Genomic DNA, 17,594 nt, shown 5'->3' with positions numbered 1-17,594 from the left:
GACATAGTGCAAGAAGATGATCAACAAAAATACTCAGTCTGCATCACTGTGATGAAATAATCTCAGTAATTTGAAAGCATAATAATCTTACCTCATTTTAGCATCTCAAATAGGATGCCTTCTTTGTCTATAGTAAACTTAATGGTCTCTAGAACATTGGGATGTGCATTGTTCACTATCTTCATACCTAAGTTTGGACCAACTGGTAGGAGAATCCTTTCTGGCTGTGAATCACCTACACTACCTGAGGAACTCTGGTTTGCTAAATCAGAGTTTTCTTAAACATCTCAGTTAAAGTTTGTTCATCTGGAAAAAAAAAATTGTTTGTTTTTTACAATATCTGTTCTCTTAACTGTGTGTACTTTAACGCTTTGATTGTATCTGAAGTTGTCCCAAAGTCTAGACTGCTCTATTTTAATTCCCCTGCTGATAACTGTGTATTTTATGCATGCATAATTTTAAGTTTTATTTCTGTTTTATTCTGAAAAATGACGTGTTTTTATCACACTTATTTTACCTTTAATTTATCTATGTTGGGTTTGATGTGAAGTTCTATAGATAATAATAAATAATATTTTTATTATTTTGTTATTGTTGGTAATGCTCAATATTGTCTTGGTTCAGTTCTGCCATATTGGGATTGATAGGAATATTTATTTGAAGTCCATGTATTGCAAATTCCTTGAACAAATACTTTAGAGAAATAAATGTGCTATTAAAAAATCCTTAGTTAATGAATCTAAGACACTGTCACAATGTAATGTTGTGCATAGCTGACTTATGCAGCTCCTGCATAAGTCAGCTCTACACTTGGGCATCCCTCCTTACAAAAGTCCAGACACATCTCTGAATGAAACTAATCAAGAAAAGCACAAGTAGCTGTCGCCCTAAATTTTCCAGTTGACTCATTAATCTGTTGTTTTATTAAGAAGGCTCTAAAAACAACTCTAAAAATACTGAAATATGCAATGACTTTTATGTTCTATAACAAATTATACAGATGAAACTGAAAGCGTATTAAATCTAGCATCAAAAACATGCATTAAAATATGCAGTGACCTACAAGGTAGAACCTTAAACAGAGGTGGAGAGCTTAAAAGACATGAAATGCTGGATTTGAGATGCAAGAAAGTCTGGAACATTGAATCCCTTGAGTTTCAGCACCACAGACAGCTGCCTTAGCTTTGGTCTATCACTGATGTATTTCAGCCTGCTCAACTTTTTACCCCTCAATGCATCAGGCATGGCTGTCAGGTGACTCCTACCTTTCCACAGCTGGTGCCAAGTAATGCACAGCATTACCTATGTATGATTGTACATGTGTTTCAATTAAAAGGTGCAGCATAGGTTACTATAAAACTGATAAATTGAGTACTGTATATCAAGAAAATAAAAAGAAGACAATCTGATAAGTGCTATTACTTTACCTTCCTGCAGCAGGAACGTCGTGGGTCTGTGTCTCTCGTGGAGCAGACACACAGGACTCCAGCTCTTCTGTGGAGAATCACTGTGCATCTCCCTCTCTCTCTCTCTCCCTCCCTCTCTCTCTCTCTGCGCTGATCATGAGGTGCCACCTTATTCTCTTTTTCCTCACTGCATCTAATAAGCGGGTCACACTCACTGCAGTGCCCCTAATCTGAAGTCACACATCCTTAAATGCCGGAAGGGAATTTCAAACAAAATGCTTTCATTATTTTCTCGTGGAAGACATGTAGGAATTTAAGAGCTGAATATAACATATATTCATATATTAATTTTTTTTTAAAAATTTACTGAAGAAAAGATTGAAGAGAAAGGTTAAACATCCCATCATTAGTTGAGCTGTGCCGTTATCTGTCAGTGTCAGATGTGATACACCTGCAACTCACCGCTGCTATTATCGGCTGCCGTTCTGTGGTGGAAACCAGGAACTGCGCCTACACCACAACAAACACACAAAACTTCATTTTGATAGTGTTGCTCAGTGGACATTACCTCATCAACATCAGAATTCTGAAAATAAATATAAATTTACTCATAATTTTGACATTTTAAACACACAAAAAAAGTTATGATTCTAACATCACTTATCTTTTTCCTACTGTATGTATGTTTCTTTTTTTGTAACTGTCAGATGAGGATTATAGGATTTGAAGGGGGTGAATGTGAATTAAGTTATGTAAAGTTATTAAATTATTAATCAGTAACCACTCTGAATTTTTTTAGAAACCAATTAAGAAAATAATAAAGAAAAAAGGTAAGGAAGACAAATAGTTCAAGCTAAACTGAAATTAAACATATTTAAAAAATTAACACTTTTTTTTAAACAAATGCAATCAATTATCAAGAAAGAAATGAAACATGAAACCTTGAATTAAATACAAAAATAAATTTTGTGATTTCAAAGCGCATGACACTTATGACGTCACGTCCGGCATTTAAAAATGTCGGACAGGAAGCCTGAAGTAAACGAGAGTGTTTTGATGCATACCAGCCTGACTATTCGGAGCTGCTGGGACTATAAACCGCCTATAATGCAGCGATAAAAACCAGACATCTTTGCGGGAGGCTTTAAAAGTAAAGTTGTTTGTTCTTCTCTTAATTTAACAGTCAAACGATAGAAATCGCAGCCTGAAAGTGTTTCCATTGTGTCTCAGTGTTCATACATTTGAGTCTGGCTGCTAGTTTCTCTGACAAAAACTTTAAACAGGAAGGAGCACATTTTAAAGCGATCATACCTCAGTTGGTCAACATACTAGCCAGTTGTATTTACTTAACTATTCGTCTTGCATTAAGATTAAAACAGAAAAAAAGCTGTATTTGAAATGTGAAATAAACAAGTTAGCTGTCGAGCTAACTACCTCTAATCTACATTATGCCATATTGTTTGTTTTCAATGAGGAATAATGACATTCACACAGATGGCCTAGAGCAGTCATCACTCTCACTTTGAATGGGGATGAATACAAGGACGTCTTGCCAGGGGTTTCTTGAATCTTTAGAATTACAATAGAAGAAGCAGTATTTTATCAGCTTTTTCCATTTATTTTACATACTGTATAAGCGTGCTTAATTCTCCAAGTCTATAAAAAAAAGTCTTAAAATACGTTCTATGAAGATCTATTAAGTAGTTTATTCTTCATCCAGAAAATTACAGAAATCTTGCATCTTCAAGGATTTTGCATTGATTCGTCCACATGTTCATGTGGGTCCACTCCAGTATTTGTTTGTTTTTTATTCTTGACATGTCAAATCCTTCCATTCATCCACAGTCATATTAATCCACCCAGTAGGAATTACTTAATTAAGAGACTTGAAGCCTCATCTTTCAACAACTTTGTAAATATATGTGTGAAAACAACAACAACACTAATTCATGCATTTAATCATATTTATTTTTTTACTGAGCCCTAGTTAGGACATTGGAAACCTGACAAAACCTTAAAATGCTGTCATTAGTTTGGCGTTAAATGGTGCTTATTGTGTTTACCAAATGTTAACATTTATCACACACTTTCAGTTTGTAATCAACATTTTTTTGTCCATGTAGACTTTAGCCATGAGTAGTCGAAGAAAAAAAGCTCCTCCTGTGAGGGTGGATGAAGAGGACAAGAAGAGACTGAACTGGAACATGCTGGAGGACCGTAAAAATGAGGCTCTCCGGGTAGATGACCAGTTACCAACCTGCTCCATTCCTTTTGTCGGTGATATTCCCAGCAGTTCCGTCTTCTCGAACACTGACAGTGTCATAGAGACTGCATGTACCAGCTCTGTCCGTTTTACAGAAGAAGTCCCTGAAACGTCATCAGACAGCAGCTCGGGTTCTCTCTCCCTGGCCCTCACTGTGGAGCCAGCTTCAAAGCTGAGCCACATCTGGAAGGCTGTCATTGGGGAGTTCATTGTCCGACCAGATTCAATCCCCTCGGACTGTGAGCACAGAGCTTTCATCCTGTACAGGATGCGTGATCAGCTCTACCTCAGTTACAGCAGCGACGGTGACAGCTCAGAACAGCAGTTAGGACCTAATGAGGATACAAGCAGAGTGGAGTGCAGCCTCAGTTGGATCCCGCTGGAGGACCTGGACTGGATGCAAAAGAGGAGAGTGGTTCAGCTCTGCCATCAGAAGAAGGAGGACTCAGTTAAGGTAAGAAGTTATTTCAGGGTACTTTATACTTACAGACTAAAATTAAAATCACAAGAACTGTTTCCTTTTTTTTTTCTCACAGATTTGGTGTTTGTGATTATAATCGATGTATGAGTGGAAGTTCGTGTCAGTGTAACAATTAAAATCTTTGCTGTATATTGAGGTGTTTTGAAAGGTTCCGTCCATATTTTTTTTTTTTTTTTTAAGAACACGACTCTTAAATGAAGAGTCATTATCTACTGATCCTCATGCAGATTGAAATTTGGATTACGTTTTTTTTTTGGTCAACAAAACATTTCTGGACCTTCACAGTAAAACTTTACAGAATTTTATGATGGAAAAAAGAAAGTGGGCGTTTGTGTTTTTAACAGGACTAAAAAAGCACAGGAATAAACCAAGTGTCTAGAGGCCATGAGATCCCAAACTGATTTGAAAAGACATGTTTTTATCGTATTCTCAAAGCTGACAGCCTAAAGCTCTAGAAATGGTTTCTTGACATCACTCATTTGTTCGTCATCAGGGGGTTGAGCGGATAATGATAGAGTTTTCATTTTAATGTGAACTATTCCTTTAATGCTGATTATGTTACTCTGTTCAAACTTAAAAATTTGGTCTTTGGTTTGATTCCGTTCCTTCCATCAGAGCTTCATCATTCTTCTATCTACCATCATTGTTTGTTTATATCTGGCAGGTGGGGATTTACTTGCTGGAATCTGGGCTCGGGAAGCCCGAGTTCCTCAGCGAGGGAAATACTCGACTAAAGAAAGCAAATCAACTAATGCAGAAGTTAATGGAGTATTTCTATGATTTCATTATCCCTGGTAGGCATCTAATGTTTGAAGGATGCTGTAATACAACTTTTCAAACAATACAATAACATTTAAATCTAATGTAAAGCAGTGTGATGCCTGAAAAAAATGTAGTGCTGAGTAACATTGAGTAACACTTTTCTCCTGTATTTTTCATGTAGAAGTTGTCGAGAATGAGGAGGAGGAATGTGACACAGACTTGGAGAGGCAAAATGTGGAGGAACTTTATGATTATGTCCGACATGTTCACCAGAGAGAGAACCAGGAGGTGAACTATGATGTCCAGCACAAATCTCTAATCCCTGTTCTGAGACCTTATCAGAGCCAGGCTGTCAACTGGATGCTGAGGAGGGAGAAATTCAGGATCACTTCACCTAAAGGTGCTCAAGTTTTGTCTGGGACACTGATTCATTGCTTTTCACTGGTGGTTATAATCAGTATTACAGATAAATGGTCTTACAACATGGGAAGCTTGTTTTTTAAGATGATAAATTGAACCAGTGGATTGATAAAAATATTGAACATAGTTTGGCCAAGTTTTAACATTTTTCAAGAGGGTGAAGTGCATTTTTCTAAACTTGAATGTGCTCTTGCTTGTTTTTCCCCTAACACTGAAACCTGGAGCTTGGATTTAGCAGTTTAAAAAACTTGTTCTTAAATAGGGAGAGAAAATGGAAACACTTTAAGTCCTTAAACTCCTGTATTTAAAGCAATCACACCTACATTTGGTCTGTGAGGAATGGCCTGTTGATATTTATCATTTCTTTGCAGAACAAACGTTGCATTTCCTCTGGCGAGAGTTGATCACGTTATGCGGCAAAAAGTTATTCTACAACCCATTTACTGGATGGTAAGAGCTTCAATTTTTTAACAGCAGTGTCAGGTTAACATATCAGTTCACTTAAACCACAAACATAGTTTATATTTTATCACTAATCATTGATACCGGAGCCTTGACACAAACCTGTGACCCAGGGAAACATCAGTCTTTTTGAAGTCTGAACTGATACTTTATTTTACAGTTACCTTACTTTTGTTGTATTTGTTTAAGTAACGTATCAGATTTTTTCTTTTTGATTTTTTTTTTTTAGTTTAATCCGAGAATATCCCCTGGCTGGTGTGGAGTGGCCCGGTGGGATCTTGGCTGATGAAATGGGGCTAGGAAAGACGGTGGAAGTTCTGGCTCTTATCCTGTTTCACACTCGACAGGACCTGGAGCAGGAGGCCCTCACCCTGCCAGTGGTGAGGCTCAGTAGGACACTTAAAATACAGAATTTAAACAGTCCTTGCTTTTTTTTTAAAAATCTCCATCTTTTCCTCAATCCTGTTAGTACTGGGATTTATTATTTAGTCAGTTTGTAATGTAGGATATTTGTCTTCTTCTAAGTTTCTGTTTGTTGTAAGATTGTTTTTATCACTTCTTACAGGGAAAATCTGTCAATTACTTTGTGCCTCCACCTCCACTTGAAAGAAAGAAAGCTGCTAGCTGCAAGATTGAAGTTCAGCCTAAAAAAAAGACATCATACCCAAGTATGTCACTCATAGTCCTGTTACATGTCACGTCTTTTGTTGCCTCTTCAGTTTAAATTATAGTTCTGTTGCTCATTATTGTTGTGCAGCTGTGCGTGTCATGCTCCTCACTGCGATTAAGGAGATGAGATCTGGCAAAGGAGCATCTGTCAACGCGATCTTCACATACATCCGTGCTACTTATGGATGTGACCTCTTAAAAAACCGCAACCACATCAGGAAGACATTGGCAAAGCTGATAAATGAAGGACTGGTTGACCAGGTCAAAGGTCGAGGCTTGGCTGGGTCATTCAGGCTGGGGAAAAAATACAAAGAAACAAAGAAAGTGGTAGCAGGAGCGTCAAAGACTGTAAGAATAAGAATCTTTAAATATAAATGCTGTGGACATTAAATACTTGTTAGTTTGGTTGTCGATTTAACATTTTTCTGCTGTTTTTCAGAGTTATAAAAGCTCAGACAGCTCACCCAGGAAAACGTTTCAGAGACGTGCAAAGGACAAGGCAGAGGCCGCCCTACAAAACTCTCTTCTAGAGGATCAAAATGATTTGTGCTCTTCAACATCTGACTGTGTAGCACCAGCAAAACCGATGGAGTGGAATGAAACTGTAAGCGAGAAAGCAGATCAGTCAGACGGTGCACTGGATATGTCTGTGACTGCTTCACAGATCTCTCAGGTTAAGTCAGATACACAAGAAACCCCCATGATGGATGATCTACCTGCAGAAAGGGTAGCGATGCTTCAGCTCATTCCACCTGAGGAGACCGATACCCCCACTAGAGCATCTGTCATCCCATTCAACACTCCTGACTACCGCTTTGAGTGTATCTGCGGTGAACTGGGCATTGTCGACTACAAGGCTCGTGTCCAGTGTATGAACTGCCAGCTGTGGCAGCATGCTGACTGCGTAAACTACAAAGAAGAAAGTCTTGAAACGACGCCCTTCTACTGCCCTCACTGCTTAGTTGCCATGAAACCCGTTTCAACCGGTGCCACCCTCATCATTTCCCCGAGTTCTATCTGCCACCAGTGGGTGGAAGAAATCAACCGGCACATCAGGTCCTCCTCACTGCGAGTGCTGGTGAGAAAGTAGAATCATGTGTTCTGTGTGTAAATGTGTTGTAATCACAAGGTAGAAACGTCAGGTGACCTCAGCATCTCAATGTTGTTAGAATCCAACCACTAGGTGTCTCATTTGTCTCAGCATTCACTCGTGTTGAGTCTATAAATGGGAGTGTAGTAGCACGACAATGAGTTATGACAACCAAACCAGACCCAAAACTGGAAATCTTAGCAGAGACAAACAGTACTGTATATCTATTTTATTTTTTTCCTGATCTTTTACGAATAAAAAGCCCCTTTTGGATTTTAGGTGCAGATAAGCAAACATCTTTACACTAAAATACTGTGAAGTTTGGCCACGTATTTAAAAAAAATTGTGCAAAATAATGAATATTAGCTCAAATAATGGCAGTCCAATAATAAATAAAGCCAGTTATACTGTATCATCTTTTCACATAAGTGAGGTACCTGTGATGTCATGTTCTCAGCAGCAGATGGTGTGTTTACACTCCTGCTGCAGCTGGAATGTGTTTGACAACAGTTATCAGGCTAGTAAACGGCTGTAAGTGTTTAACAGGCCTCAGTGCTCCTCTAGTTAAAAGGACTTCTTCATCGCAGGTTTATCAGGGTGTGAAGAAGCATGGATTCATTCAGCCACACATGCTCGCTGAGCAGGATGTGGTCATCACCACCTACGATGTGCTGCGGTCGGAGCTCAACTACGTGGATATTCCTCATAGTAACAGCAAGGACGGACGCCGCTTCCGCAACCAGAAGCGCTACATGGCCATCCCCAGTCCTCTGGTGGCGGTGGAGTGGTGGCGCATCTGTCTGGACGAGGCTCAGATGGTTGAATGTCCCACTGCAAAGGTGTGTTGAGGGAGTCAACAGATAATTTTACAATTTTAGTTAATATTTATTCCAGTCCCATCTGTTGAAACTTTGTTTAGACTCCCTTGTATTTTTATTCCAGGCTGCAGAGATGGCTCTACGGCTTGCATCTGTCAACCGCTGGTGTGTCAGCGGCACTCCTGTCCAGAGAGGCCTGGAAGGTAAAGGATGACGTTACAGCAGCATCTGAATCAGGCGCCCGGTGTCTCAAGGCTCCAGACTGATAGTTTTTTCTGTGCAGATCTGTATGGCCTTGTTCTTTTCTTGGGAGTCGACCCGTACTGGGTAAAACACTGGTGGGACCAGTTGCTCTATCGCCCCTATCGACGGGGAAACACTGAGCCGCTGTATCATGTAATTTCTCAGTTACTATGGCGATCAGCTAAAAAAGATGTCCTCGATCAGGTGAGATTAAAGTTTTCTGTGGTCGCGTTCAAATGTCAAACTTTAAGGACGATTTGTTTTACTTAAATCCCTTCCATATGAGTGAAAACCCATTTAACATCGGAGTTTTTAGGTGCAGTTTTTTTGCCCAATTTCCACTGTGATTTTTTTACAACATTGTGTTTGTTGATCTGCTTTTCCAGATCCAGATCCCTCCTCAGACAGAGGAGGTCCACTGGCTGCATTTCTCCCCAGTTGAGGGTCATTTCTACCACCGCCAACATGAAGTCTGCTCTCAGGACGCTTTGGTAAAACTCAGGAAGATCTCCGACTGGAGCCTGAAGCTTGGCACCCTCGATCGCCGCACCGTCAACACCATCCTGTGTCCGTTGCTGAGGCTGCGCCAGGCCTGCTGCCATCCACAGGCGGTGAGGGGGGAGTTCCTCCCTCTGCAGAAAAGGTCGGTGACACTTCTGTTTTCAAGTGTCTTTATGTGAAAGCAGATGCAATACATAATTAACTATCTTGATTAAATAGAGTATTGTTGTACCAGTAATAGACCTCAGAAACTTTTGCCAAGTATACATAGTGCATTTGTGTTTATTTAAAGTTGACCCATTTGGGTGTGATTTCCAGCACCATGACGATGGAGGAGCTCCTTAAGTCCCTGCAGAAGAAATGTCGAGTGGAGTGCGAAGAAGCTCACAGACAATTAGTGTGCGCCCTCAATGGCCTGGCTGGAATCCACATCATCAGAAGTAAAAATCCCCTCTTCTGTACTTGTGCTCTCTGTTTCCCATGGGAACAGGCTCAAACAAAACACGAGCTGTGCTCTCATCTTTGTGTCCTTCAGCACTTTTTGTGCTGAGGTGCTTTGTTGCAGCAGGTTTCAGTAATCTATATAATGTGGCTGTTTGTGGCCTGGTTGTGTATTACGTCTCATTAACGCCACATGTAACTTATGGTCGTTGAAAATCGCCATTTCCACCCACAGATGAGTTTCTAGAGGCGGCAGAGTTGTATAGAGAAGTGCTTCGTTCATCAGAGGAGCACAAAGACAGATTGAAAACAGATTCTTTACAGGTATGTGGCCTCCTCCCACTCATGTCTTTTAACAAACATCTGAAATTAACATATGAAGACTTTCTCTTTTTAAAAAAAAAAATCTGCCATCTGTCAATAAACTGGGGCTGTGGGACACGGTGTTGTCTTACAGGGTTGCATTTATACAACAATGGCTCTACCATAAAACACTAAACATTTGCTTTGTCTTTAGAAAAATGTAAACCACTGTAGGCAGTCATCCAAAATACACTTGTTAGAAAAAGCTGATGGCATTAATGTTTATTTCATATACTATGAGCTCACATTAAACGTCACTTTTATCTATTTTACTGTTGTGTTTAAACAGAGGCTTCACGCAACCCACAATTTGATGGAGTTGCTGGGTGCGAAGCATCCTGGGATACCCCCCACCCTAAGAGATGACCGACTAAGTGAGGAGGTAAGTCGATAATATTTTCTAGAATTCTCTCTGTTGGAAGACATTTGTCAAAAGGTGTGTGCTTTTATTAACAATGGGACCGATCAGTTGGATTTTGCTGCTGTAGTTTATGTTGACTCCTGTCTATGTCTCTGCAGGCGGAGCAGCTTCGACAGCACTACATGACCAAATACGACTCTGAGGTTGCGGATGCCTATCAGAGCCTGCAGCCGGTGCTGCAAAACATTAAGGAGCTGAAACGCAAAGTGAGAACTCTTATATCTACCTTCAGGCAAAATGTGCTTCATGTTAGAACAGGCGGGATGGGAAACTCTTTAACAGTTGAGGCACAAGCTCACAGGTCTTCTTTCTAAATGATAAGTCAGTGTTTATGGACCAAAATGTGATGATCGACATTGCAACCTGAACTTGCATTTAAACCTGAAAATTGTCATTTGTTCATTGGTAATTACTATAAAGTTTCCTAACACTCATTTCATTTTCATGACTGATCATAATAGAAGATATAACCATATGTGTGTATTTTAAATTTATATAATTTCAAATTCACATGTGTAAATCAATACAATTAGGAAGCAAACTTTAACATCAGCATCTTTGTCAAGGTGAAGCTGAATTCCCCCTGGTGGCTGGATGTCATCCAGAGGGCGATCCGGTGCACCACAGATGATGACCTGGTGTCCCGTGTCAAGAACGAGCTGACGTCCAGCTACAAACAACAAGCCCAAAAGCTCTCTATGGCAGACAAGTAAACTATTTTTCTAATTTAAAATAGGTTCAAAGTAAACCCTCGCTTTAATGTAATGAATCATTTTGGTCCTCCTGCAGGTTTCGTGATGCCTGTGGCCTGCAGTTCATACTCACTTCACAAATGCAAGATCTGATGAAATCCCAGAAGACTGTGCAAGACGCGGTGAAAAGTCTTGAAGGCCCGGCTTCACAGAAAGTGATTGACGAGGCCACCATCTGTCACCTCAGACCTATGAGGCTACCTCTCAACAAGTAAGACACACGTTTTAAATGGGCGTCATGAACCGCAACACCAATGTTTTTTTTGTAACTCACATTCTTGTCTTTTCATATTTCAGTTGTGTTTTTTGCAAAGCAGATGAGCTTTTCACAGAGTATGAATCCAAGCTATTTTCTCATACGTAAGTAGAGCAGCGTATTCAGGCCACCAGTCACATTGTGTAAAACATATCATCTTGAAAAATTGATCACAAGGAAGATTTTCCAACAGGGTGAAAGGTCAAACAGCCATCTTTGAAGAAATGATTGAAGATGAGGAGGGGCTGGTGGACGACCGCTTACCCACCACTAGCCGAGGCCTGTGGGCGGCCAGCGAGATGGAGCGCACCCTGAAAGCCATCTTGTCCTTTGCTAAGCTGAAACGAATGGATCTGGAGCTGGTGGAGGAGGGCAACACCTTCATGGAGTTGTTCGAGAACTGGAAGAAAGAGTACAAGGTTTGGGCAAACTCTGGCTGGTCTCCTCATCATTACTATTATTATTATTATTGTGCTATTATGCAATTTAAGGCAATTTCCCCTAAGGATCAATAAAGGATTCTGATTATTAAAATTTAATTTGTCTTAACAGCAGAAGTAGTAATTATTTAGTTTTGTGCTGGTTTTAATTAGAGAGATCTGCTCTGCTTCAGGTGCTGCATGAGTACTGGATGGTGCTGAGGAATCACGTGTCGGCAATCGATGAGCTGGGAATGGCCACAGAGAGACTTCGTGTGCGCCTGCCTGACGAACCGAAGCCCAAATTGCTGCACATCATCGAGCCTCATGAGGTGAAAGAGTCTTTCTGTCCTGGGTTTGTCTGTTCTTATAATCAGAGCTGTGATTCTGATAAGATCCCTCAGGATAGATCTTAATACCAGTTCTGAACTGACTCATAATATAGATACAGGGTGTGCTATCTTGTCCCAAAGGCGTCCACACGCCACAGTCTCTGGCTTTGTTTCGTTTTAGCTCTCCTTTGGATAATTAAAGCGACTGATATTTGAACATGTACGTAATAAGGCTGGTTTTGAATTAAAAGCACATCTCTCACTTCTCAATGTTGGACAGGGTTGTCTTGAAAGTTTCTAAGGATGAAATATTCTGCTTCAACTATTTTTAATGCATTCTTGACATCGGTTGTTTCTCTTCCAGGTGGAGCAGAACCGAGTGAAGCTCTTGAACGACCAGGCGGTGGCAAAGTCGCAGCTCCAAAAGAAGCTCGGCCAGTTTCTGTATCTCACCAATCTGGAGAAGGTCATTTGCATTTAATGGTACCGACAAAACATTGAATTTCTTCCCAGGTCATAACATGTTCTCTTTTGTTCTAGTCTCAAGACAAATCTACTGGAGGTCTGAACCCAGAGCCATGTCCCATATGTGCCCGGCCCCTGGGACAGGAGGTGAGCGCTGTCTAGGAGGGAGATTTGAAATGTCTCATAGATATCAGCTGGTCTTTGGCTGTCTTGAATCTCTTCATTCAGCCTCTACTTTCGCTGCCAGTGTTGTCGCTGTATGCAAACTATAGAAAGTAGAAATCAAATTCTTTATTTTCTGTGCAGCTAAAACTAACTGAATGATTATTGGCTCTTTGTTCTCAGTAACTCTGTTGCAGAAGAATGATTTACATAAAGAATGTTCTGCATGATTCCTCTCTTCCAGTGGGCGGTGCTCACCTGTGGCCACTGCTTCTGTAACGAGTGCATCGCCATCATCGTGGAGCAGTACAGCGTGGGCTCCAGACGGCGAGCCATCAAATGCGCCATATGTAGGCAGACTACATCACACGCTGAGATCTCCTATGTGTTCACCACCCAGTCATCCAGTCACGATCAGGACATACCGGTTAAAGTCAGTCTGCATCGCCCTCCTCACGCGATACTGCATTTATTCTTGTTTTTATTTTTTTACCACAGCTTTCTCTTATTAGGTGGTTACACTTATGACACCCACAACTATATCTTGGGCGTTTTTCAAGATAAATTCGCAGCATAGGTTAATTTTCCTGTTCCCGTTGTCAGGGAAGCCACTCCACCAAAGTGGAAGCAGTGGTGAGAACACTGAAGAAGATTCAAGTGACCGACCCCGGTGCCAAGTGTCTCGTCTTCTCCACGGTAACACTAAACTATCCCTGCTCTGTGAGGTAGTGTTTTATTTTGATAATATCAAGTTTGGAAGTGACCCAGTTTGTTTTCTATTCTCTCCTGCGCAGTGGCTGAGTGTGTTGGACATCATTGCTAAGGCCCTGTTTGACAACAACATGGAGTTCTCTCAAATCAACGGGATTCACAAATTCCAGGTTGGAAACAATGTTCTAATCCCTGTTAAATGTGTGCGTGTAACACTTAAGTGCATAGATCTGGGCTGCACGACGACACAAAGGGCCTCAAATACAAAATCACCTTGTTTCTCTACCTTTTGGTGATGTTAGCGGCTGACACATAGCCATTAATGCTATCATTGATTTTAGCTTCTCCAAAATTGAGATTACTTTTCTCACTGCTTGTAAGTTTTTTAATTGCAAGTCACATACAAATGAAGTAAATGTCAATTGTGTATCGTTTCCTATTTCATATTCCAGGAAAATCTGAGTTCCTTTAAATATGAAGAAAAGATCAACATCCTCCTCCTTCCTCTGCACACCGGCTCCAACGGTCTGAACATCATCGAGGCGACTCACGTGTTGCTGGTGGAGCCGATCCTCAATCCTGCTCACGAGCTGCAGGCCATAGGCAGGGTGCACCGGATTGGCCAAACCAAGTAAGAAGCAGGGACTTAAATCTGTCAGCATTTAAGATACTGACCTTTTCAGTCGTTGACACCTGCAGCGAGTCGATGTCGATGCAAGGACTACTTAGGTTACCGTACTTAAGCTAGTTAAATTTGCACCACTTTCAGCCAATGAGTGTTTCCTTTCCTGTGTTTGGCACACAGCGATGTCTTCAGTTCAGATCTGCCCCTTTTTTTTCCATGTTCATGAGACAGAGACACCATCCTGCTGGGTTGAGGTTGACCTGTCAGAGAACATCCACCCTGTTACATTATATCCTCTCAAAACTTGTCCCATGCTACACTTTTTCATGAAGTTTAATATAAATCTGGCCTATAGTTGATCTCTAATCCTGTTGACAATCGCATTTGTACATTCTGTGTCTATATTGTGTGTCCACCAGGCCGACGTTTGTTCACAGATTTCTTATCAAATCCACTATTGAAGAGAGAATGCAGGCGATGCTGAAGACAGCAGAAAAAAGGTGAGAGCCTCAAAACGACTTGTTTTCTGCACAGAGATTCCCTTCAAAATATTCTGGCTCAGAAGAGACGCATGAACGTTTTTGTACTTCCAGCCACACCAGCACGACCATGAAGCACTCGGAGGCCTCCGTACTGACGGTAGCCGACCTCGCCGACTTGTTCACAGACGACACCGAACATCTGGAGTGATGAGAGGTCCACTCTTCACACCGTGGTTTTGAACCTACTCAGATTTTGCACATTTTATATATAGTCGTCTTAAAAGTGTCAGATGCATTCCTAATATGTTTTTTAACCCTATTTAATTTTTAATCTTTGTGTATTTGGCTCACTTCTCGTTGTAACTTATCAATTGAACCACTTCAGCTGATCAAGTGCATATTTGATGATTACATTTCACTGGACTGTGTGGTACTGGTGCTCGTGTTAATCTGCTATTATGTATATGTATTCACACACATGACTCAACTGTGAGGTAAATGCAGAAATCACAACTTTCAGGAAATAAAAGTCCATCGTGACGGGGTGTCAACTTGTTACGACCTGCTCTGCTCATCCAGAGGTTTTATTGTGGTTTATTCCTATGTAGTAAAAGTGGATGCAGGAAGGAAGCCATTGACCTTCACAGAAGAAGTGAAGGATTTTCCTGAACCAGACGATGGTCTTGAACCCATTTGTCTGCTAAAACAATGCCAGACAATTCAGCCTAACACTCCTGCCTGCCTCATTTGCAAGACAAAAAAGCGGGAAAAGTCTCTGTCTTTGAAACTAATCTTGTAAATGAAACTCATAAAAGTTAGAAAAACTAAACTTTTCATTTTCTTTCAATGCCACTTGGAATCAACACAAGTTTAGTAGATAAGCAACGTTTTAATTACGTGTCTCCTGTTTCTAATCTTTTTTTAATGCGATCGTAATAATCCTGATCTGTTTGGAAGTCGTTTATGGTCTGTTCCACCACACACTCACAGGTCAAATTGCCCTTGACTTTCTTTTCGCCTGACTGACTGGGATTCCCGCTACAGTAAAGATCTTAAAATGTCTAAACAAAGGAGATGGACAACAAAGAGTGCCATCCCTGTCCTGTTGTCCCTCTTTACATGGTTACCAGACATCTTGTTGCTCCCTGGAGTAAGAAACAGTTGTAAGATGTTTACTAAGAGGACACCACCGCAGTAGGCGGTAACATACGTGTTACCTTGGACTCCCCTCGGTTCCCTCTATTCATGTGCGGAATCTCATTGTTGGAGGAGACATCATTCAAGCTGGTGTTTTAAGGCCAGAGGGAGGCTCCCAGTTCATTAGAGCTGTGTTTCGAGGGCTGGGGTAAGAGGGGGTACTACGTCTTGTGGTGACAGCGAGCTGTGGAATAGTCCCCAGAAGAGTTTGGTGGAGAGGTAGCGGAGTGGCTGAATTAAGAGAATCCTGAGGATGAAGATGGCACCTGCTAGCCTGGTTTTTGCATGGTTACTGCTCACCATGAAGATGGTCTCCTCATCAGATTATGTGGAGCCTGAAGAGGGGGAGGAAGGTGAGATCACAACACACAACCAGGAAGCAAATGAAACAATTACTGAACATTCATTTTGGGGAAAGAGAGATATTTATAGGAAAGTACGCTTCAATACCTTGAAAATAGTTTTGTGAATTTTATGAAATTTAGGTTTTCTGGTGTTTTAAGTATTAGATGTCAGAGAAGCTTGTAATATAAATAATTTATCAATTTGTTAAACCTGAGAAATATTCTGCATGAGTTCAAGAAGAATTCAGACTCAAACGTCTCACCAAAGTCTAAGCACAGAATGCAATACAGGTAGGTTTATTTGTAATAAATATATTCCACAGTGCTTTATATAGAGTATAAAAAGCATGAAAATAAAATACATGACAGTTTAAAACAATTAAGAAAGGAACAAAAGGTTGTTAAAAATAAAATTTTAACGGAAGAGTAAACATGCATCATACAAAATGAAGTCATTGCTTTAAGAAGCGACTTGCAGCAGAACATCTCTGGGAGTGTGTCCCACATTTGTGCAGCATAAAAATTGGACTTTGTGCCTCCTCTTTTGATTCTGACAGAAAGCAGACCTGATTCATTTGGATGATGGAGCAGTAGACCAGTAATGACCCTAAACCATTCAGTGATTTATAAATTATGAGCATCAGTACTCAGAGTACTAGTTGTCCTTATAGTTAAAATGTAACATTTGTCATCTATATTTTCCATAAAATAAAAATACTGTAATCAGATAAATATTGTGGATACAATAGGTCCCTCTAAAATGTAGTGCAGTGGAAAAAATTACGGCAGTGCTTGAACTAGGTAGGTATGTCATATCTGTAGCAATCAAGAACACATTTTTAGAAGTGAACTCTTATAATAAACATCAATATAAAAATTATCTTTTACAAGAAAATACTGAATAAAATAAATTCCAATCCAAATGTAAGTAATTTTGTAATGTCAAAAATGTTGAGAAGAAAAATGTTGTAGGAAGTTTAAAAAAAACCTTTCAGATCAGATCATATTTAATCTCTGTTAACTAAAGAACACATGATGGTGAAACTCTCCTCAGCAGAGGTGATATTTATTTGGAACATACAGATACAAGCCCACTAAATTTGCTTTCACCAAGATCCACACAACACTTACTGTGAAATTCAAGGAAATGTCAAATAAAAATCAAGAATCTGCTCCTTCATCAAAATCCCCCACTGAGACCTAGAGGCCAGATACACATCCTACATAAATCCCACTGCTGACGTGGAATCAATGATTTTTGTGTGATTAATATTTTATTTTTATTTTTTATATTTTCTTTCTACCAGAGCTCAATGACACTGTGATCTGTACCAACGACCACATGCAAGTTGTTATTCCCAGTGCGTTCTTTCTAAACAAAGTGCCTCCAGTTTATGTGAGTAAGCACCAAAGCAACAAAACTCTTTCCCTCAACATTCTCAAACACTGACATCCTAAAATATGTTTGGTTTTGCGTACTAATTTTGTTTTTCCATGTTTAGGTTTGGG

The 17,594-nt window shown here is 40.3% G+C and overlaps 1 protein-coding gene across 2 annotated transcripts; it reads left to right on the top strand.

Moving 5' to 3' along the window:
* The first annotated feature begins 2,420 nt into the window (after positions 1-2,420).
* Positions 2,421-15,118, top strand: shprh (SNF2 histone linker PHD RING helicase). Of its 2 annotated transcripts, none has more exons than XM_068338435.1 (30): positions 2,421-2,556; positions 3,530-4,123; positions 4,815-4,944; positions 5,094-5,312; positions 5,704-5,782; positions 6,024-6,174; positions 6,360-6,462; positions 6,552-6,811; positions 6,903-7,541; positions 8,141-8,392; positions 8,496-8,574; positions 8,655-8,818; positions 9,001-9,257; positions 9,434-9,555; positions 9,792-9,880; positions 10,209-10,301; positions 10,439-10,546; positions 10,907-11,049; positions 11,130-11,303; positions 11,390-11,452; positions 11,542-11,767; positions 11,962-12,099; positions 12,464-12,565; positions 12,640-12,711; positions 12,971-13,159; positions 13,330-13,422; positions 13,521-13,607; positions 13,890-14,068; positions 14,500-14,562; positions 14,656-15,118. In XM_068338435.1, the coding sequence occupies exons 2-30, from the start codon at positions 3,539-3,541 to the stop codon at positions 14,750-14,752; spliced, it is 4,956 nt and encodes a 1,651-aa protein (XP_068194536.1). In that variant the 5' UTR covers positions 2,421-2,556; positions 3,530-3,538; the 3' UTR covers positions 14,753-15,118. The 2 variants fall into 2 exon arrangements, with proteins under 2 accessions (XP_068194536.1, XP_068194535.1); XM_068338434.1 differs by having other exon boundaries at positions 14,482-14,562.
* Positions 15,119-17,594: the final 2,476 nt, after the last annotated feature.

This window comes from Antennarius striatus, chromosome 17, assembly GCF_040054535.1.
Source record: "Antennarius striatus isolate MH-2024 chromosome 17, ASM4005453v1, whole genome shotgun sequence".
In the NCBI taxonomy this organism is placed as follows: Eukaryota; Metazoa; Chordata; class Actinopteri; order Lophiiformes; family Antennariidae; genus Antennarius; species Antennarius striatus.
This window is presented reverse-complemented; position numbering and strand designations above follow the sequence as displayed.